Source organism: Elgaria multicarinata, chromosome 14, assembly GCF_023053635.1.
Source record: "Elgaria multicarinata webbii isolate HBS135686 ecotype San Diego chromosome 14, rElgMul1.1.pri, whole genome shotgun sequence".
Lineage (NCBI taxonomy): Eukaryota > Metazoa > Chordata > Lepidosauria > Squamata > Anguidae > Elgaria > Elgaria multicarinata.
This window is the reverse complement of record NC_086184.1, coordinates 11,280,324-11,302,467: the sequence shown is the minus strand read 5'-3', so window position 1 is coordinate 11,302,467 and position 22,144 is coordinate 11,280,324. Positions and strand designations below refer to the sequence as shown.

Below are 22,144 nucleotides of genomic sequence, written 5' to 3'. Positions count from 1 at the left end.
CCACTGGACCTCCTGAATTTTTGACCTCCTGAATTTTTAGGTCCTTCAATGTTAGGCCAAACGGATTGCATCCACTGTTAGAGTAGATCCAATGAAATGAATGGGGTTTAACTATGACAATCATTGGATACAACCCATTGGATATGACCAAATGTGCTCCATGTTCAGAAACTGGTGCCCATAGATTTGAAACAACTACCACACAGGCTGTATTTCCATGTGAAGAATAAATGTAGCACTTTCGAGAGGTGATCAGTTTCTTTCTAGACATTTTGAAATTACTAAAAATGGTAAATAGGAAGGCAAATCTCAAAAACTCAGAGTAGCATTCAAGCAAACATGGCAGGTTCCATGCGCCAGGTCTTTATCAAATGTTCATTGGTGGTAGGGGTAAGAGACTTAAAAGTACGATTGACTAAGGATAAAATTCCAGGAATGACCAGGAGCGCTGATCATTGGAGAGTAACATCCTAGTTCAGCAGCTGTAGAATAAAATCTGCAATAAAGACCGTCTCTAACCGGCAGCCTTGTGGCTTAAAGGACCAGTTTAAAGTCTCCCTGAGGTTTGCAGTTCAATTTCTGTTGACCTTTAATTAAAGACGATACACCAAATTGACACCAAGAGAATTAAAACTACAATATAAATTCGGCCCCGTAACTAGCATCCAAATAATTTTTGTCTGCTGCTGGGTGCTCAGCTAGGTTGTAGGTTGAAAGTCTTCCTGCCAGAATATAATGGTTTGAATGTAAGGGTTGTAACAACGATATACATGTGCATATATCTTCCTGACCCTTAAGAGATGTAGAGTAACAAGTTGGTTACAGCTGTCCTCAACCATAGAAGGTGGAGCAAGCGGAAGGCCAGTGAGAAAGGGTGGTCTGGGGGCTTTTGATAGGGGACCTTCTCAACTCTTTGCAGTTCCCTCTTGGCCAGAGGTCGATGCTAGTACAGAAGAGGACTCCCAACCTGATATCTCACCCATCAGTTATCAGTTCAAGACCAGTTGTGGACAAAGACATGCCAGCTTCAATAGTCCACAGTTCATATGAGAGTGATACTGTCAATGTCCATATCTCATCTACATTGACTCTATGAACTGGTAACGCTCTAGGATTCTTTTCTGATTTGGCATAAACTGAAGCTATCTCAGGATCCTTTTTTTTTTTAAAGAATGCAGGTTGGGAGGATCAGGTGATGGAATGGTGTGTGTCCCCCATGCCAAAAATTCCACAGCTGTGGAAAGCTAGCAGGTCAAGGAGAGAAGGGTTGTAACCGATTCTTCTCCTTGTTTACTAGTTTATGACGTTCCCTTCTTACGCTGTAGTTTAGTCCCAAGAAAGTTCTGCCATGTAATTTTTCTGAACAAATAGTTTAATTTAGTTTATTACATTCATGTATCACTTCACACAACCAAAAGGAGTCCTGAAGCAATTCACACAACCGAAAGGAGTCCTGAAGCAATTTACAAAGAAATAATAAAAACAACAACAAAGAGATTGACCATCTCTTAAGCAGAACATCACAAGTAAGAGATATTTTCTCTGTGTCTTTCTCAGAACAGGAAGTATTGCTGGAAAATAATGAAGTCCATTTTGTCACCGGTAGGTTCCAGGACAAATCATACATGATGAAAATTTACCTCTTTTTCCAGCTGGGAATTTATGGAGACTATGCAGAAATATATGATTAAATTCACACAACTTTGCAATGATACAAGAAACCAGGACATAGCACCTCTAAAGGCTTTCTCACACACACAAAGAGCCCCAAAATTTCAAAGTAAGCAAATCATGAAGCTGAAAACACATGCATCACAGATTCAACACAGCAAACTTTAAGGGAAAGTGTCATTTTGCCATACTAGTTAACAGATGTTGAAACACACCAAATTGACTTGAGAAGCCTGCTAACGTTAACTTCAGTCTTGTCATGCTGACGACTCGCAGAAAAGGTGTTTTATCAACTGCTTCCCTCCTTTATGTGCAAATAGAAAACCACTAGGAAAATGTTTAAACAGGTGTAATCACAACTGCCTATGAAGATTGGGTTGGAAGGCTGAAAGGAATCTTAACACGGTTAGGAAGGAGTGAAAGCAACAGAAAGCTGCGATCACAGCCTATTATGAATGTATCACGCAAAAGGAGAATGTTGTCATAGTAGCTATAAAAATGTCAGTGAAACTGAGCAACCATTATCCAAGAAGTAAATGAAAGAAAGAATAGAATGCAAAAAGGAAAATGTGACTGAATATATTAAGGGAAATGATGTTTCACTTTGAGGGTAGATAAAGAAGCAAAGCAAAACAATATTTGCTCAAAATTCCTCTGAACAAATATGCACAGATAACAACTGGAGAAGAATACACATGCTGATTCTGGGTAGCTGCAGTTCATATTTGAGGAAATAAACTTTGTTCGAGAGTGGAACAAAGGCAAGGTATGTACATCTATGAAGTCATAAGTCAGACTAACATGTGCAAAGCCATGCACAGAAATTGCTCTGCCCATCCCCATCATTTTATGGTGAGGGTAGCCCTGCCGGTGTATTTCTTTGTACACTGAGTCAGACCACTGGTCCATCTAGCCCAATATTGTTGACACTGACTGGCAGCAGCTCTCAAGGGTTTCAGGCAGGGCTCTTTCCTCACCCTACCTGGAAAAGCCAGGGATCAAACTTGGGACCTTCTGTATGCAAAGCATGTGCTCTATCACACTGAGCTATGGGTATAAAGATCCCCTTAGTTTCAAAGGTTTGCCATACCCTCACACGGAGCTGATGTTTGAGAAACATCTGGAGGGCATTTTGGGATAAATGGAACCCAAGAAAACTGGATCCCAGCCAAGGTATTTGTAGCAAACTGATGCCCTCCAGAAGTTTTGGACTATAATTCCCATAACCCTCATCAGCATGGCCAATCGTCAGGGATTATGGGAGTTGCAGTCCAAAACATCTAGAGGGCATCAGATACTCCTTGATTAACATCTAATGTATGCCCAATATGACAAGGCCTTCAAAACTGTACATTTCAAAAGAGCAACAGTTTATGATATGCACTAAAAAACTTGGAAGAGATTTAGAGTCCTTAATGTATCCATAATTTATTCACACACTCAACTGAGGAGTCCAGAAATATGTTCATGCTGATCATTTGCATGTAATACGTGAAAAACAATCTGTCATCCTTTTTCATATTTTTATCCGCCTTAATGCCTGAATGCTATTACTAAGTTACTATTGCTTTTCAGCATCAGCATCAACTGCTACCAGAAGCAATGAGTAGAGATTAGCAAACACTTTGGAGGAATTTTACCTCAGCCATTTGATGCAATCAGTGAATATTACTGTGAAAACTAACTTATTTTACCAAACGGCATCTTTCTTTTAAAACCGCAAAAATATTAAGTAAATGAGAATACTGGGAGACTATTTAATGAACGGTCAAGAAAAGACAGGACAACATTTTATAATTTCCATTCTTCAATATTCACCAGCCTAGACATCACGTATCCCAATCCATTATAGGAAATAGTATGGATCATGTAAACAGTCACTGATTTGCTAATAATTACGCATGCTAATGTTTTGCTCTATGGATATGTTCTGAGACAGTGTAATTGTACATGGAACAAAAAAAACCATGATTGATTGTCTTATGTGACTACAATGGAATGCATCTTCACTACACAGAAGTAATGTCTGTGTACAGCTTTTGGAAGGAGGCATTCCTAAGAGTCATTCTGAAGAACTTTAGCAATAAAGATAAAATACTCCCAACCCCCTGCTCCAAAACTCATGCAAACATCTAAATCAATGGAAGAGTCTCCCATAAATTCATGGCCTTGCATTCTCCCTCAGACCTTCCCTTCTTCCTGGAGATGCAAAACTGGAGACTGAAAAGAAGCCAAGTAGATTCTGCAGTGGGTTGCACATGAAGGGCCATTCACTATCTGCCCTTGATGAAAGATTCATAAGATTTAAGGAAATCCTCATTTAACAGACACTCCATGTATGTGTCGCTGAAGACAACTTAGCACATAATGCATATGCATTCAATCTGAAGTAATACATTAATGTATTAATGCATATGCTGAATCGATTCACATTTGCAAGGCAATCAGAAACTGAAATCAGTAGAATTTACTTCCCAGTAAATACGTTTAGGATTGAAATGTTAGCACCATTAAGGAAATGGTAAACAACTGCCTTTAATTCACATATTTCAGTTTAATTGGACTGTACCTTTTAAATATCTTGATAACTAACCTACAATACAAAAAGCATTGTTAACACAGAAAAATTCAAAGAAAGTTTCATGTAGGTGAAATTACTTTACTTAAGCACTTTTATATTTTAGCAGTGGCTTTGTCAGATCAAATGAAACATATGCAACATGACAGCTAATCTGTGTACACTGTTATTCTCACAAGACAACTCCGGGAATTAAAAACCTTTGTTGAATTCCATGAAATTGCACAACCTTTACCATGTTCCAGCTCAACATAGTGAAAGCCAGCAGGACCAGATGATCAAACCATTCATACCAAAATATTCAGCACAATTTGTTTGGCAGAAGTCACTTAAGTGAATACAAAAGATCAACATCAGTCCCTTTATGTCCTATGTTCAAGAGTGAGTGTTGTTGTTTATGTAGCCAAAACAGCACTACCTACACATAAGAGAGAGGTAATAGCAGACTCGGGGAAACCCCGAAGTCTGTGGAAGTACAAACAATATTTAGGAGGGAAATCCCTAAGGTGGTGTTGGTGGGAACCCCAAACAGCCCAATGAGCATGCTATGTAGCCATGAAATGCTGATTGACTCTTTGGGAAAATGGAACTGAGTTTTGTGAAGGAGGTTCCATACTGCAAAAAATTATTGCAGATTCGACTACTCAGTTGCTATTAACCATAATGGCAGAATAGAGGCAGGATACACCTGAATACTAGAGATGCACTGCCTTCATGCTCTTCTTGTAGGAAAAGGATTCAAGAAGGAAGACCACCCAAGGTTCTTTTTGCACCCAAAGTATGGACAATGGGCCCAGTTCCCAGAGCAATGGCCAAAGTGTTGCATTCGGTTGCTCTATTGCTCCCTCTACCACTGGCATAGGAGAGACGACGTGTCATTAAAAGCCTTCTGTGATCCCTGTTGCCGCATGGCCATCCACTACACCTCCTGCAGGGTTGGCTACTGAGCATGCCCGTCCTTCTAGGCATCTAACAGAGAGCGCACATCAGAGGAAGTGGAAGGTGGGAGGAGGAATAAGCGGGGAGAACATACTTTAAACATTGCCAGGTCAGCACAGGAGGAGGCAAGCAGTACAGAGGCAGCCGGAACTACGGAAAGATTTTTTGATATACTCCTGGGCAGACTCCCCAAAGCCTCAAAACGTTTCAAAGAGGGAGAAGGGGATCCCTATATATATATATGTGTGTGTGTGTGTGTGTGTGTGTGTGTGTGTGTGTGTGTGTGTTTCAAAGGAGACCCCAATCAGCCAAGTGGTTTCAGAAGGACTTCAGTTCTTTAGATGGTTTTAAAAAAGAAAGTGGTGATGGGTGGGGAGGTGGGGGGATAAGCTCCTTAACTCTGAATAGCCTTGGTTGGAAATGTTTTCCCAGCAGCCCCCAGACTGCTCACAACTAAGAAGGGGGTCTGTTCATTCGTTAGGAATTTTCCCAGAGGCCCTGGTATGAAAACAAAGCAACATGTTTCCCGTACACCTTCTCTAGGGATGCAGCCAGTCTGTTCCACCTCTGGGGAATGACATACAGGACCCAATATGCCACAGTGTTTGTATGCAAGTGCGTATGTATATATTATAGATACAGAGAGACAGAGAGAGACAGAGAGAGACAGAGGGAGACACACACACACACAGAGAGAGAGAGAGAGAGAGAGAGAGAGAGAAAGCAGAAGGGTAATTTTTCAAAGGGACATGCGTGAGCAGTACGGAACATTTCAGTAATGCAGCCGTATAACTCGGGAGCAGCAAGGGGGATGCATTTCTATAGGGAGGCACCACATCAAGGTTCCCCAAACACTCGATTCTCATTTGGCTGAAGAGCTGCTCATTCACTAGGAAGAACCTCCATAAAAACACAGAAGGCTGCCGTATGCCTGTCCATCTAGGCCAGTTTGGTCTACACCAACCTTTCCCAATCTGCCACCTTTTAGTGCTTTGGACCACGGCTCCTGCAAGTTGGGAAGGCAGGTCTACTCTTCGTGCAAGCAGTTACTCGGCAGAGGTTTTCCCTGCCACTCGATCCTTTTAACTGGAGATGCACTAAGAACTGAACCTGAAGCCTTGTGTGTGCAAAGCCTGTGTTCTATTGAGCTACGATACCTACAATGCAGGCTCCAGACTATTTCAGTCCTTTAACAAATGGGATCCTCAACTTTTCAACATTACAAACACAGAAGGGCTTACTCCTCAGCATCTAACAAGCTCCTGTGTGGTACTTTAAGCATCCTAATTTGTGTATCTGTGAAGGGAAGAGGCCCCAGGTTCAATGGGAATCATGGATTAATGGAGAGGCAGAGGTCATGGGTGTGAGGGAGACCAGCAGCAGGGAGACCAGATGCTTGTGGGGACAAGCAGGAGGAGCCAGAACAGGTAAGACCAAGTAGGAGAAGAAAGATCCATGCACTAGCTTATGGCAGACACAAGAGTCTTATTCAGGCGTCTTCTGCATACTATTTGTACACAAGAGTACACATGGTAGCTACATCCTCTTCCATCACCAACCTTGTCACCCTCCATGAGGATAACCACTGCAGTGAGAAGCCTTCTCTAATTAAGTAGACTCCCTGGCCAATTCTGAACTCTGAAAAAGCAGAGTTCCAAATTGCACAGGCAGTTTCTGAGAGTACAAAAGGATCCCCTTGGCAGACGTTTACCTCCAAGTCATGGCGGGTGATATGGATAGCAGCTGAAGGGGACAGAAGTAGCATACTCAACTTCATGCTCCCCTCTCTTACTTAAATTGTACTCAGAAGAACATCTGAATAGGGGTCAGGGAAGGGCAAGGACCAGACATGATGTGGATGGCAAAGCAGGGAGAAGACCTAATAAAGTCAGTATGGTGCAGTGGTTAGAACGATGGACTGGGATTTGAGAGACCTGGGTTCTAGTCCTCACTTGGCCACAGAGCTCACTGAGTGACTTTGCACCAGTTCCTGATTCTCAGCCTAACCTACCCCACAGGGATGTTGTGAGGATAAAACGGAGAGGAGGAGGTTCATGGACACCGCCTTGGGCTCCTTGGATGATAGACGGGATATACATGTAACGAAGAAATACATAAAATTAATAAATAAAGCTACTTGGTCCAGGATGTAGGTTTCTTCAGCTCAGCTGCTCAGAATGCCAAGGGTTTGGTGATGGGCCTTAACGACATGGAGGACCGGTTTGAATTGAGAGTAGAGGGCCACAGCCACCCCAGCTAATTGAAGGGCACCACGGACTAGGGTCATAGGCACAACCCTGTACACATCCTCTATGCCTCTGACTTGATCATTTGGATGCCCAACATGTCAGAAGAAACGCATGGGTGGAAGTCAGCATGGGATCAACCACAACAGAAGAGGCAGCAATCATTCTCATGGGGTACACATAAAGGAGGTTGGGGGGAAATGGCACCACATCGGTGCTTTATCGTGTGAGTCCAGCCACAGAATAAATCTGCCACAAAATGTGTACACTGCATAGTTCTAGGTTAGAACTAGCTCGGCCTCCATTTCACAGGTTTACATTAAAAAACATATAGCTAGCTGCCTAAGGATAAAGATCTTAATAAAAGAGGCAGTGAGGGAGAGGAAGCATGGTGGGAAACGGTTAAAATCACCATGGTCCAATTAGCAAAGCTCTCACCCTTCACACCTGCAAACAAGAGATTGCATTAACACCTGCCACAAAAGCAAACATTTTTAGATAACTTCATTTTAACCTCACTGACACTACCTGCAAGCTCCCTGCCTAGCGCTACTGCGGAAATTACGATGAGTGACAGTACCTATTTTTCTTCCAGAAAAAGGTTTTGCTCTAATCTTCAGTGTCAGCATTTCAAATTCTCCCTTCAACATTTGCGCATAATTCACATTAATGATAATGGGTGCTACAAACGTGGGTGAATAGATTCTTTAAATGCTAAATTGTTCAGGGGAAATCGTTACGATTATCGGAGATGAACGCCTCCGTGCGAACATATGAAGAACACTGTAGGGCCCTTGAAGGATCTTCAACGACATACGTCTGGAGTGGCATGTGTAAGGAACTCCTCTGTGGTCTATGCATCAAAATAAACTAAGCTCTTGAGCCTTCACATATATTTATAACATCTGTGCAGATAGAAGACACTGTTCTCTGCATTGTTCGGGAGAGGAAAAAGCAGCCCTTACAGCTGCACCAGAAATACAACCCTTTTGACTGCAGTAACATTTTTTTTTACTGGGTCTCGTTCCAAATAAAACCAAGCTTGAAAGAAAGCAGGGCCTTGCTGGTGAAAACAAGAACTGTAAATGTAAAATGTGAACATCTAAAGAAGAAAACCTTTCAGAAATCCACACTGCTAAGGCAAAAAGAAAGAAAGAAAGAAAGAAAGAAAGAAAAGTTAAACAGGGAGCCTGAAATAAAACGACTTAGGCATTTTGTTTTGACAATGTGCCTCAGAAATTCACCAGGCTTAAGCTATGGAAATGTGAGCAATTCAATGTCATGACATACAAAATTGAAGCATAATTGCTTCTAAGTGGTTGACAAAAGCGAGAGCTTTTTGGCGCCCTCCCCCACAACATACACCTTCCAGATAAAACAGTACATTTATGACATGAAGTGGAAGATCCTGTCAAAAGTTGCATTTCAGTGTGAGAGAAAATGGGACAGGAAAGGGAGAACTCATTTAAGCATTTTAAGTGGCTTCTGAAACGAAGAGAATTGCTGTCTCCTAAGACAGGGGATACTTATACACAGTCAGTGGGTCCTGTCCCGTCCCCCCACCCACATTGGTGAGAAAAGCAGCTGTTTGAAACATATATCCCAAGTCGCAAAACTTAAGACTGGGAAAGAAAAGAGAAACGAAAATGGAAAGATGGTGGCAAGAGCCCACACCATGATTTCAAACACCAAGAACCTTAAGAAGGAAAGGAGATTAATTGCCTCCTTCCTTCTCTCCATGTGGGTTATGAGGCAACTCTTGTGAGGACCAGAAATCTAAACTAGCGATTCCCAAAAAATATACATAGACTAGGGCTACGTTCAGACATGACAAGTAACAGTGTTTTGCTTTTCTCAGCCTGAATCATAGAATCATAGAATAGCAGAGTTGGAAGGGGCCTACAAGGCCATCGAGTCCAACCCCCTGCTCAATGCAGGAATCCACCCTAAAGCATCCCCGACAGATACTTGTCCAGCTGCCTCTTGAAGGCCTCAAGTGTGGGAGAGCCCACAACCTCCCTAGGTAACTGATTCCATTGTCGCACTGCTCTAACAGTCAGGAAGTTTTTCCTGATGTCCAGCTGGAATCTGGCTTCCTTTAACTTGAGTCCATTATTCCGTGTCCTGCACTCTGGGAGGATCAAGAAGAGATCCTGGCCCTCCTCTGTGTGACAACCTTTTAAGTATTTGAAAAGTGCTATCATGTCTCCCCTCAATCTTCTCTTCTCCAGGCTAAACATGCCCAGTTCTTTCAGTCTCTCTTCATAAGGCTTTGTTTCCAGACCCCTGATCATCCTGGTTGCCCTCCTCTGAACACGCCCAGCTTGTCTGCATCCTTCTTGAATTGTGGAGCCCAGAACTGGATGCAATACTCTAGATGAGGCCTAACCAGGGCCGAATAGCAGTACCTCACGTGATTTGGAAGCTATACTTCTATTAATGCAGCCCAAAATAGCATTTGCCTTTCTTGCAGCCATATCGCACTGTTGGCTCATATTCAGCTTGCAATCTACAACAATTCCAAGATTTTTCTCGTTTGTAGTATTGCTGAGCCAAGTATCCCCCATCTTGTAACTGTGCCTTTGGTTTCTATTTCCTAAATATAGAACTTGGCATTTATCCCTATTAAATTTCTTTTTTTTTTTATTATTAAATTTTTTTTTTTTTTTCATCCTGTTGTTTTCAGCCCTCAACATATGCCTTCAACATATGCCTTCAACATAAGGTTTGTTCGGGGCTGACAAACCAGTATTTGAAATGTTTTGAAACTGGTTTGCAAACCACGGTTTGTGCTTACTGCGGTTAGCGGTTTTATCTAAATCCGCAGATCACTGACACACCACAGTTAGGGCCGTTGGTCCTCCTCTAGAAGCATCTGCATCATGGAGATGAGAATGAGCCTCGGAACTGAGTAGATGGGAAGGAAAAGCAGACAAGCGGCTCTAAACCATGGTTTGCCTACCGTCCATTTGGAAGCTCCAGCCAAGGTGTGGCATCTTAACTATAGTTAGCAGAAACCGTGGTTTCGCATTACACGGCCTAGAAAGGATCAGGGAGAAGTTCACGCACAACCCAACAACAGACCACACATCCCTAGTGAAGCTTGTCCCACATTTTTTTAAAAAAACAATCCCTAATTAACTGGAGGAAAATCCATATAAGCCATGCAGCTTGGGCCGATGCCATAATTGTTTCCCTTGCCCAAGAATGACACGGAAAGTAACTCTATAACCTCATGACCCACATGGACCTAGTTAGTGCACCATCGGGATCAAACCACTCAGAATCAGCAACCATTACACAGCTGTTTGTACAAATCAGTCCCTAAACTACTTGGATTTATTGAAGCAAAGTATGCAAAACAGCCACACAAAATGTTAAAAACGATATAGGAAAGTTGTCAGCGAAGTTTAAGGAGAGAGAAGCAAGTAGTCAGACTGAAAGATTTCTTACCAATCATATGATTTGCGACATGAATCTGTATCTCTCTTTCATTCTCAAAGGTCATCTGGCACTTGATGCATTGATAGGTCTTTTTCTGTTTAAACAACCAAAAAAGAAGAAGGTAAGAGAAATTTGCTTGCAGACGAAAGCAAAAATATGATTATCAGTACTAACCATGTTTTAAAATACTATATATACATGCCAGTTCTTCCACCACCAATCCTCCCACAAAAATGAATAAACCAAGAACAATAAGAATTCAAGAATGAAAACACAAGCTACGGCTAGGTCAAATCCCTACATTAAAGACTACTTCAGACATAACATTTTGATTAAGTCTGTATAAGATGTTTTAGGGCTGGATGTGAAACCTGGATCAAGTTGTGGTTTGTGACCATGGTTTGCAAGCAAATGATGTTTTGGATGAAACAGCAAACCATGGTTTACAGCTAAAACAAGAATGGGTGTATTCTGTGACAGTGCCTCAGAGGCTATATACACTAGTTGCTGGAAAACATAGACAGGAGGGTGCTGTTGCACCACGTCCTGCTTGTTTTGTCCCTGGTTAACAGCTGGTTGGCCACTGTGTGAACAGAGTGCTGGACTAGAGGGACCTTTGGACTGATCCAGCAGGGCTCTCCTTATATTCTAAGGGGAGAAGGAGATGTGTGAGCCGGAGACTCATGCTTGTGCTGCTAAACCATGGCTTAGTGTTATGTCTAAATACTGCCAGTGTAGAATCCAGTATATAAATGAAGTCAGTAAGCAGCCAGTTTTAACTGGAATAATAAACCTGGGAAACACAAACACTTTGACTGATCTATTCACACCATATTTTCCAAACCCTGTAAACAAATATAATGTCAAAGACATGCACTTGGTCAGTCTGGTGGGAGTATTTTTCTTTCCTTCTCGCCGCAGAGACCTAGCATCCAGAGGCATTTCCTGGGGACAGGAGTTGCCCAGCGTTATACTTCCTCACACTTCAAAGTGGAAGTTTTACCAATTTTTATGTTTGCAAGATTCATCAGATGCCTTCTCACAAAGTTTGAGGTTGTGTACAGCCATTCAATAAAGCACTCGCATTAAAAACAACTTGATTAAAAAATTAAGTGGGAAATTAGCTTTAAAATCAGCAACAATAAAATTATTGCAAATAAGAAAACATGCGGTAAAGGCATAAATAATGAAGAACAAGACACGTTTTACAAATTAAAAGGTTTTGTCCATCTACCCCAAAACTTGTAACAATACTGGTTGAGGCACAGCTGACTAGGATGCAGGAGAGGGCTTTCTCTCTGAGGCCCTTTCTACACCTAAGGATTATCCCAGGAAAATTGAGGGATTGTCCCTGCCTGTTCCCGGGATCCCCTGTGTGTCATTTGGATGCACAGGGATGATCCCAGGGCAATCCCGGGGGGAAAAGGCAGGTATAGAAACGTCCTGAGGCTGCTCCTACATTATGGAACTCCCTGCCAATAGAGGACCATTGGGCCCCCTCTCTCATGGCCTTCTGCCACTTGGCTAAGACATTCATGCGCCGCTAAGCCAGAGCTGGACAACTTCCGAGGATTGGTCGTCTTGTCTACCCTGAGTTAAGCATTTGACATCTTGAGCTGAGAAGTTGTCAAGGAAATGATCCCCTGTACTTTCTGAAGCTGCTTTTATCAACCTTCATTATTATTATTGTATTATTATTATTATTAATTTATTTACAATTAAATAAATTAAATACTTATCAAATAAATAAATTATTTAATTTAATAAATAAATAATTTAATTTATTTATTGAGCCTCGTGTGGCACAGAGCGGTAAAGCAGCAGTTTCTGCAGCTGAAACTCTCCCCACGGCCTGAGTTCGATCCCAGCGGAAGCTGGTTTCAGGCAGCCGGCTCGGGTCAACTCAGCCTTCCATCCTCCCGAGGTCAGTAAAATGAGTACCCAGTTAGCTGGGGGAAAGGTAATAATGGCCGGGGAAGGCAACAGCAAACCACCCCGCTATAAGGCCTGCCAAGAAAACGTCAGCGAAAGCTGGCGTCCCTCCTAGAGTCAGTAATGACTCAGTGCTTGCATGAGAGGTTCCTTTCCTTTCCTATTTACAATATCTATATACCACTCTCCGTTGAAAATTTCAGATCGGTGTACAAGATATAATGAAAATAAAAACAGAATAAAACACTTAAAACAGATTTTAAAAGAAGCAAATACAGTGACTCATGGCTGGACATTAAGGAAAGGCTTCCTGGAATAATGATGTTTTCAGGAGGTGCCAAAAGGAGTACAAAGTTGGCGCCTGCCTGAATTGGCAGGGAATTCCACAGGAGGGGAGCCACCACGCTGAAGGCTCTTCCCCTGGTGGACTCCAATCGGAAGATGGATCTATGTGAGGAGGAGCAGACCCTCGGATGACCTCAGTGACCGGACAGGTTGTTTGGGGAGAAGGCGCTCTCTCAGGTATCCTGGTCCCAAGTTGTTTAGGGCTTTGTACACAAGTATAAGAACCTTAAACCTGGCCCTTTAACTGGCCTTTGTTTTAACTGTATTTGTAAAATGTTTTATTATTTATTTTTGGAACTGCTTCTAAATGGTTGTAAACACACACACACACACACACACACACACAGTGCTGTAATTGCACCCAAAAAGACAGAATGTAAGAGTTTTAAAATCAGTTAACAGTTCAGGGTAGGCCCATAACATGGGTGCTACAACTCAAAAGTCCCTGCTCTATCTGACCGATGAACATTGCAGCCAGATTGTATGAAATAACAGGTGTACCCTCCACCAGACCAATGAAATAATTAATGGGAAAAGTATTAAAGAATATTAACATTTGAACACAAGGATTGTAGGGCCAATGCACCATCCCAGAGGAGGGACATTCAAAATACAATTGAAATATATGTTAATAAGAGGATGGAAAGCAAGTGATTCTTTCTTTGTTTCCCATTCATGCGGTTATGCACAAGAACAGCAGTGGACTATATATTAATGCTGTTTTAGAAGTGAATCTTTACTCAGAATGCTGCACAAATGAAACGTTTGTAACAAAGCTGTCATGAATTTTCTACCAGAAAAGATGACGGACAGACGTCCAACAATGGTTTAGACTAAATGTGCAGAGTACCCAAAACTGTTTTCAACACAACCCAATATGGCTCGGGTCCAGGTTATCTGAAAGAACGTATTCTCCCTTATGAGCCTTCCCGTGCTTTGAGATCTTCTGGAGAAGCCCTTCTTTCAGTCCCACCATCTTCACAGGCGCATTTGGTGGGAACATGGGAGAGGGCCTTCTCGGTGGCTGCTCCAGTGCTCTGGAACTCTCTTCCCGAGGAAGCTAGACTGGCTCCCTCCTTGATGGGCTTTCGGAAGCAGGCTAAAACTTGTTTGTTCCAGCAGGCCTTTAATTTGGTCCTCCATCTATGTTAATGACTTGTAATTTTGTTGTGTATTTTAAACATGGGGTTTTTTTTGGGCGGGGGTACATTTCTTTTCCTAGGTTTTACAATGTATGTTTTAAACTTTGTAAGACCGCCTTGAGGCCCAGTATTGGGCAAAAGGCTGGATAATAATAATAATAATAATAATAATAATAATAATAATAACAACAACAACAACAACAACAACAACAACAACAACAACAACAACAACCACCACCACCCAAGTTCAGTGAGGCTTCCTCCCAGGTAAGCATGCTCAGGACTACAGCTTTAGACAGTTAAAAGTATTTTGGCTTCTTTATTCATTGCAGTAAAACGTGTTTTGACCTCTGGGCAAGAAGAAGTGTGATTTCAGAAAAAGACATTAAAGAAACTGCATAGTACACACAGACTGGTACAAGGATCACTTGCAGAAGTAAAGGCATGAACTCCATAAATCGTGGAAATCCTACAGTGAAAGATGACACTGATTTTCTCCCACCATTTGTTAGACGTTTCCTATGTCACACTAATGAAGCTTAGCTGCCGAAACAAGGAGATAGCGCGAAGAAGCAATTACATGAGCCATTTATTCAATCAGAGAAGATGAGGATTGTATTTAAGAGTGGCAAGGGTGTGTCTTCTTGGCATTGAGACAGGAGGAAATCAAGGAATAATTTATACAGGGCTTAAAAGTTAAAATGCCTGTGACAGCAGAGCAATTCCATTTTTTTTTAAAGAAGACAATTGCTAATGTTATATTTGTCTTTTTGCAGATCAGATCATTTTTACATTGTCAAGTCAAACAGTAGGAATGTCTGTTGCTTCCTAATAATTCCATGGAGATTACCTGATGTGCATTGCAGTAATTCATATACAGATTATACAAATAGCAGAACTAGAGGAGTCAGTAAGGGTGCAAACTGTACCAGCTTTACTAGATTAGCCCAAGAGGTTGGCACTGTTGTCCAGCCCTGGCCCTATCCTCGACATGGAGATCACAAGGTATACTTAGCAAGACCCAAGGGGATAGAACAAGTCCAACTCGTCCATTGCATGGCATCTAGCTTCCCCCCTAGACATGTTAGCTGGCTGTAGAACAATTAGCTCTGTTGGGAGTTGTAGCCACAACACATCTAGGGGTGACAGGTTGGGGAAGGTTGGTTTAAAGAGATTAGGCAAAGGCTAGAGGAAATCAAAGGAACCTCCAGAAGACATCAATGACCTGCTCTAGTCAATACAGAGGGACCACAGCTCAGTAGTAGAGCACATAGAGAAGGTTCCAGGTTCAATTCCTGACATCTCTAGGTAAGGCTTGGATAGACTCCTGTCCAGTGGTGCAATTGGGCAATTTTAGGTTCCAGCATGGTTTATGGGACACACGTGACCTGTGGAGAACAATCCCATAGACCCATGGAGCTTGATGTCCTCCAGCACATAAATTACAAGGGGAGAGAGGAAGCCCAGCCACATCATTTGTTGTTGCAGCCCCCTTGGATACTGTTTTTAGATGGGTACAGATGAAGCACGATTTAGCTAGATGGGTGGACATCAGGATGTTAGGTTTGTGGATTTCATGCATGGGGGAACTAGGGAAAGTTGGAGATACATGTGTGCTTCCATGTCCCCATTCAACATTCCACCTGTGCATCATGGAGCACAAGTAACTTTTACAGGCACAGAGCCAGAGGGCTGGGAGAGGATATGGAAAGCTCATGCATGTCCCCCATGCCCTGCAATGGCCTTTTGAGCCAACTCAAAGGGCTGGCAATGGGAACAAGGAAAACAAGCCTATGCTGAGCCCTGTGGAACTCCTCCATACACAGGTACTGTGCCCAACTAATCGATCCTCAGCACTCAACTCTCTTGTTATGGCAACTTCATTGGTTACCAGTCTGTTTCCAGGCAAAATTCAACGTGTTGGTTATAACCTATAAAGCCCTATACATCTTGGGACCAGGCTGCCTGAAAGATTGCCCTCTCCCATACGAGCCTGCCTGGTCCTTACAATCTTCTGGGGAGGCTCTTCTTTCTATCGTGGAATGATAGCACTCTTCAAATACTTAAAAGGTTGTCACACAGAGGAGAGGCAGGATCTCTTCTTGATCCTCCCAGAGTGCTGGACACGGAATAACGGGCTCAAGTTACAGGAAGCCAGATTCTGGCTGGACATTAGGAAAAGCTTTCTGTTAGAGCAGTATGACAGTGGAACCAGTTACTTAGGGAGGTTGTGGGCTCTCCCACACTAGAGGCATTCAAGAGGCAGCTGGACAACCATCTGTCAGGTATGCTTTAGGATGGATTCCTGCATTGAGCAGGGGGTTGGACTCGATGGCCTTGTGGGTCCCTTCCAACTCTACTGTTCTATGATTCTATGATTCTAAGGCCACCAGCAGCAGAGGTATGTTTGCTGGAAATGAAAGAGAGGGCCTTTTCAGTGGCCACTCCCAGGCTGCGCAACTCCCACGCAAAGGAGCCTAGGTTCACTCCCCGTTTGTTATCCTTCCACCGACAGGAAAAGACCAAGAAAACCCTTGGCCTGTGAGTGGGTCTGTGGATTAGGTGCCTGTTTTTATTATGTATGTAATTGTTATGTTTTTATTGCATTTTAATGTGTTTCATTGTTTTTACTGTATTTTAATGTATTTCATTGTTTTAATCTATTTTAAACTGTTTTGTAATCCACCTTGAGTGCTATTTGTTTATTTTTTGGTAGAAAGGCGGAGTATAATAAAACAAATAAATAACAATAATGTTTCCTAAGTGTTTGCAGTATTCCAAAGGAATGCGCTCAATAGGCCTTACAACTACTCTGCAAGGAAGGCAGTGCTACAATCCCCCATGGAACATAGAACGCAAGGAAAAAGGGAGCTGCCTTGATCAGAGTTAGATCCCTGAACCATCTAGCCCTGTATTGTTGACACTGACTGGCAGCAGCTCTCTAGGGTTTCAGACAGGACTTTTTGCCAGCCCTATCTTGCGACGCCAGGGATTGAAGCTGGGATCTTTTGCAGGCAAAGCACGTACTCCATCACGGCCCATGTTTCTGATCAGAGTTAAATGAGAGAGTGGCAACTTGACTGATGTTATCCAGTGAATTAAAAGCTGGGGTGAGATTTGGAGAAATGGGAAGTTCTCTGTTCCATAAGTCCAATATTCCCCATCCTCTTGACCTCCAGATGAGCTGGACTACAACTCCCATCATTCCTAGCCAGCGTGTTGAAGTCAACACATCTGGAAGGCAACAGGTAGGGGAAGTCTGGTCTATTAGTTTTTAAGCTTGGTAACTTCTTTGCTTTCCTCATCGTCCCACCAATTAATGATTATTCTAACCTATCATGAAATGTGTTGATTGCGGGGGTTCAGTTTTTCTATGGCACATCTGGATGGCTGGATAAAAGCTCTTTTGATGGATTAAATATCTACAAGGTTTTATAGGGGGATGCATATATCTTCGCCAAGTTACCAATTTATCAATTAATTATTCCTCAAACAACTGTCTTTGTAACCCCCTTTCCCACAACCTCTAGCTGCAAGGTTTCTCTAAGCCTCACCTGCAGGATTTCAGAGGTTTGCTTGTTAGTGGAGTATTGCTGGCATCCAGAGCATCTTCTACTTTCCGTCTTGAGCTACAATGTCAATACATCCTGGCACTTACTGAAACATGTACTCCTATTGTTTTTAATGTAATCTCAATGTAGCTTCTTCTCTGACTCTATATTTCTCTAATCCTCTACTGTTAGTCTCAGTGTAAAAAAAAAATCAATAATGTTCCAAAAGAAAAAAGAAAACGAAGAGGAACTGGTCAAGAATTATAGAGCAGTAACGTCAGTCAGACAGATGTTGGCTGCTCAGTTTGTATTGCACACACAAGGCAGACTGAGTAAAAACTGCATTTTACCTGTTGTACTACAAATCAACAAGAGATTAGAAAACAGAGAACAGCATGTTGTTCAATTTAGCTTGCCTGGCTATCTTTTGATGCAACCTTTTTAACAAGCTGCTGAAAGTTACAGTTCTCTGGAAAAGATCTGAGTGTTCAGGGGCACGGACTGCATTCGTGAAAGCTTCGAAAAATCTATGGGTTTTCTTGTGAGCAATTTGATTTGGAGGTGCAGCTACTGTGTGCACATGAATCAAAGTGAAAAAGATAAAACGACTGACTGCAATTATCCTATTATTATTATTATTATTATTATTATTTATTTATTTATTTATTTATATATATAGCACCATCAATGTACATGGTGCTGTACAGAGTAAAACAGTAAATAGCAAGACCCTACCGCATAGGCTTACATTCTAATAAAGTCATAATAAAACAATAAGGAGGGGAAGAGAATGCAAACAGGCACAGGGTAGGGTAAACAGGCACTGGGTAGGGTAAAACGAACAGTATAAAGTCAGAACAAAATCAAGTTTTAAAAGCTTTAGGAAAAAGAAAAGTTTTTAGCTGAGCTTTAAAAGCTGTGGTTGAACTTGTAGTTCTCAAATGTTCTGGAACAGCATTCCAGGCGTAAGGGGCAGCAGAAGAAAATGGACGAAGCCGAGCAAGGGAAGTAGAGGCCCTTGGGCAGGCGAGAAACATGGCATCAGAGGAGCGAAGAGCACGAGCGGGGCAATAGTGTGAGATGGGAGAGGAGAGATAGGAAGGAGCTAGACAGTGAAAAGCTTTGTAGGTCAACAGGAGAAGTTTATATTGGATTCTGAAGTGAATTGGAAGCCAATGAAGAGATTTCAGAAGTGGAGTTACATGGTCAGAGCGGCGAGCCAAGAAGATGATCTTAGCAGCAGAGTGGTGAACAGAAACCATCCTAAAAGAAGCATGTGTATTTGCCCTAATTACGCTAAGAATTATTTGCACAACCTGCACCATTGCATCTGACATTCATTAGCCCAGATCCAGCCAATGTTAAGTGTTACCGAGAGTACAACCCCATGCAGGTTTACTCCAAAGTAAGTCTCACTGTGTTCAAGGGGTTCCGAAATAGCTGTGTTCAGAATGCAGCCTATGTCCCACTGAAACTAAAGGAATAAGTGGAGTTGTGACTGACTAAGTCAAAAGGCATTCAGCCACAAGGTAACGAGCACATTTTTCCACCCATATAGTTTGGGCGGAAGAGGTAGATGTTTTGTACCTCTTATCCAGATGATATGTTCCTTATGTTATCCAGATCAGCATAAAGCACCGTGTAGATGGCAGTAATAACATGTAAACCAAGCCTCACTCTTAGCTAAACACAGCAGAATAAGGAACTGTCGTTTTAATTGTTTCAATCTTAAGTAAACCCCCCAGAGAGCTACAGCTATGGGGCAGTATAGAAATGTTAATAATAATAATAATAATAATAATAATAATAATAATAATAATAATAATAATAATTTTCTCTTTGTTTTACTCTGAACTACAGCTACATGGAACTCCATCCACTCATGCTACCAGTGTATTCAAACATCTGTGAAACAGTGGAGGAATATTGGGGGTGTGGGGCTTAATGAAACCCACAGGTCCCACCTCTAACTCTTCCCAACTTCAGGAAAATAATGCAAGCCACAGTACTCTTCCAAAACAGAAGCTGGTGGGTGGAGGGGGACGCTGGCATTACAAAAGAGGAGGGGGACACACTCCCTCTGTTATTCAAGCGCTGAAAATGGGTGAAACTCATTAGACAGAGTGAGTCAATAAAGTAATGAAGAGCTTTAGACTAGGGTACGCTGCTCAGCCAGGGACATAAACAGAGAGAGAGATGGTGCAGAGATCCAGGCCAGGGGCAGTGTGCGTGCATGTGTGTGTGTGTGTGTGTGTGTGAGAGAGAGAGAGAGATACAGGCTTTTGATGAGAGGTGGAGGTCAAATCATGCCCCCCCCCCGACTTCTAAAACAGTAGCTAAGGGTCCCATCACAAAAGATAGGGGGCTGGGGGTGCCACTGTAATTCAAGCACTTCTGCTAAAGGAGAACTTCACATATATACCATTGCTCAGCCCTGGGGAAACGGGCCTTGCTCATCTCCTTTTAAATGTCAAGGTTGACAAAGCCTGAGGAAGCAGGCCAGAGCCTAGACCTAAAGCAGTATTAGGCCAAATTGATAGGTTCCACAGAGAATTATGAGGGGACAAATAAAAAGGGCAAAGGCATTGTTTGCATCCATCCGCCTGCTCACGGGATTGTTATTGATAACGGAAAGGTAGAACGGCAGGTCTAAGGCATTAGCATATATGCCAATCGCAGGCTCCTGTGTAATGTGTAATTTGGTGCAGGCCTGAATTCTGATTTTTTCATTATCTTCCACAAAAGAAATCTGCCCTCTTGGGAGGAGATTCAAAGCATTTACTTTGTTGAAGAACTTAAATTCTCTCCTGAGAGAAGAGGAGGTATGGAAGCTCTCGCTGAAGAGACACGGTTAAAAGCCGGCGTGAGGGGGACGGCAGCGATTTCCCTCACGACAATTGTGAAGAAGGAAGGAGGGGGAAGGACGTACAGCAAGAACTTGGAGTATTTCAGCCTCTGTGTGAGCAGTCATATGAAATTGGAATTAGTCTGGCATAAAAGAATAGGCCTGTTCTTTAAGAGGAGCGTGAAACACAATGGAGAACCAAGAAGTGGAAAGACGACGTTGGGACTAATAAGTAGTTTTGGATGATGAACTCTCAAGAGGCTTCACACTGACGGGAGAGGTGTTTCCATTCCGTATTTTATTCTCTGCAGAATTAGATGTATATCACAGCTGGAAGCAGGTCTAGTCACCGATTCGCTTGACCCCGAGGGAGCACTATGCAGTTGCAGTGCTAAAGCAGTGAGTGAAACAAAGCAAAGAATCTTTCGCTCGGATTGTTTCAAGCTCTGAGAAATCCTTTGAACCCAACACATTGTCACAACCGGCAAGATCTACAAGACAAGACTTTTAACAGCTCTATCCTCCCAGCCACACAGACAAAATGATGCCTCGTCAGGGCAGGCAGGGGCTCCCGGCTCAAACGGGGGGGAAAGGACCTTCTAGTAGCGCCAAGCGAGCTGGCGGCTTTATGCGTTAAATCAAGCTTAATTAAAAGCGGTCACGGGGAGTGAAGAATGCTATGCGCGCCGCTCCTTTGCTCGTCAACCGAGAAAAGTCGCAAGTCCCCTCCAATTTTATTCGGGACACCGAGAAAAAAGTGATCTGCTGAGCCACAAATGGAGCTTTGAAGAAATTGTTTCCAAAGGCCACCAATGGCAAACATGAACGCTCTCTCTTGCTCGCTCGCTCTCTCGCTCTCTCGGCTATTTCAGCCCATGTGCTGAAATAGCCAAGAATCCTATTAAGTACAGAGGACAGTAGAAGACGGAGCTGCAGAAACCCATGTAAGGAAGCAGCTGTGGGTCTGATTGTGAGCTAGTCTGGGAATAAGTTGCTACTTAATCAATGTTTTGTGTAAAAGAAACACATACACACAAACCCTTCCAATTTTAGCGCATGCAGCACATTGAAGATATTCTTCAATGATAAAGAGGAACCTAACGAAAATAAAGAGTTCACATTTTTTTACTCAAAGCAAAGCAATGGAAAAATGGCAGCTAAGAAAATAATTCTCATCCTAAATAGAATGGAGTTTGGTTTATAATTAAGCTGGGAACAGTGAGAGGGTGAGCGGCGGCTGCCACAAGCACCAGCTTCACGTCCTCTCTCTTCATTCAGGAACTAGTCCTGATGTGGAAATGCATGACATGACGTCAGGGTTGGCAGCAGGGAGATGGTAGGAAACTGCCATGTTGACCTTCCCACAATGCCTCTGAGTGATGCTGCATCAGGACATTTTGGGGCCATCCAGATGGCAGCATCAGCACTAGCGATTCCATCGCTACTAGCCA

General features: G+C 42.6%; 1 protein-coding gene across 2 annotated transcripts in view; it reads right to left on the bottom strand.

Annotated features, from left to right (window-relative positions):
- Positions 1–22,144, bottom strand: part of ZNF423 (zinc finger protein 423) — a 333,930-nt gene that overhangs the window by 121,644 nt on the left and 190,142 nt on the right. For both annotated transcript variants that reach the window (XM_063141103.1, XM_063141104.1), the window contains exon 5: positions 10,888–10,972. In XM_063141103.1, coding sequence (XP_062997173.1) covers positions 10,888–10,972 — 85 coding nt within the window. The remainder of the gene's footprint in view (positions 1–10,887; positions 10,973–22,144) is intronic.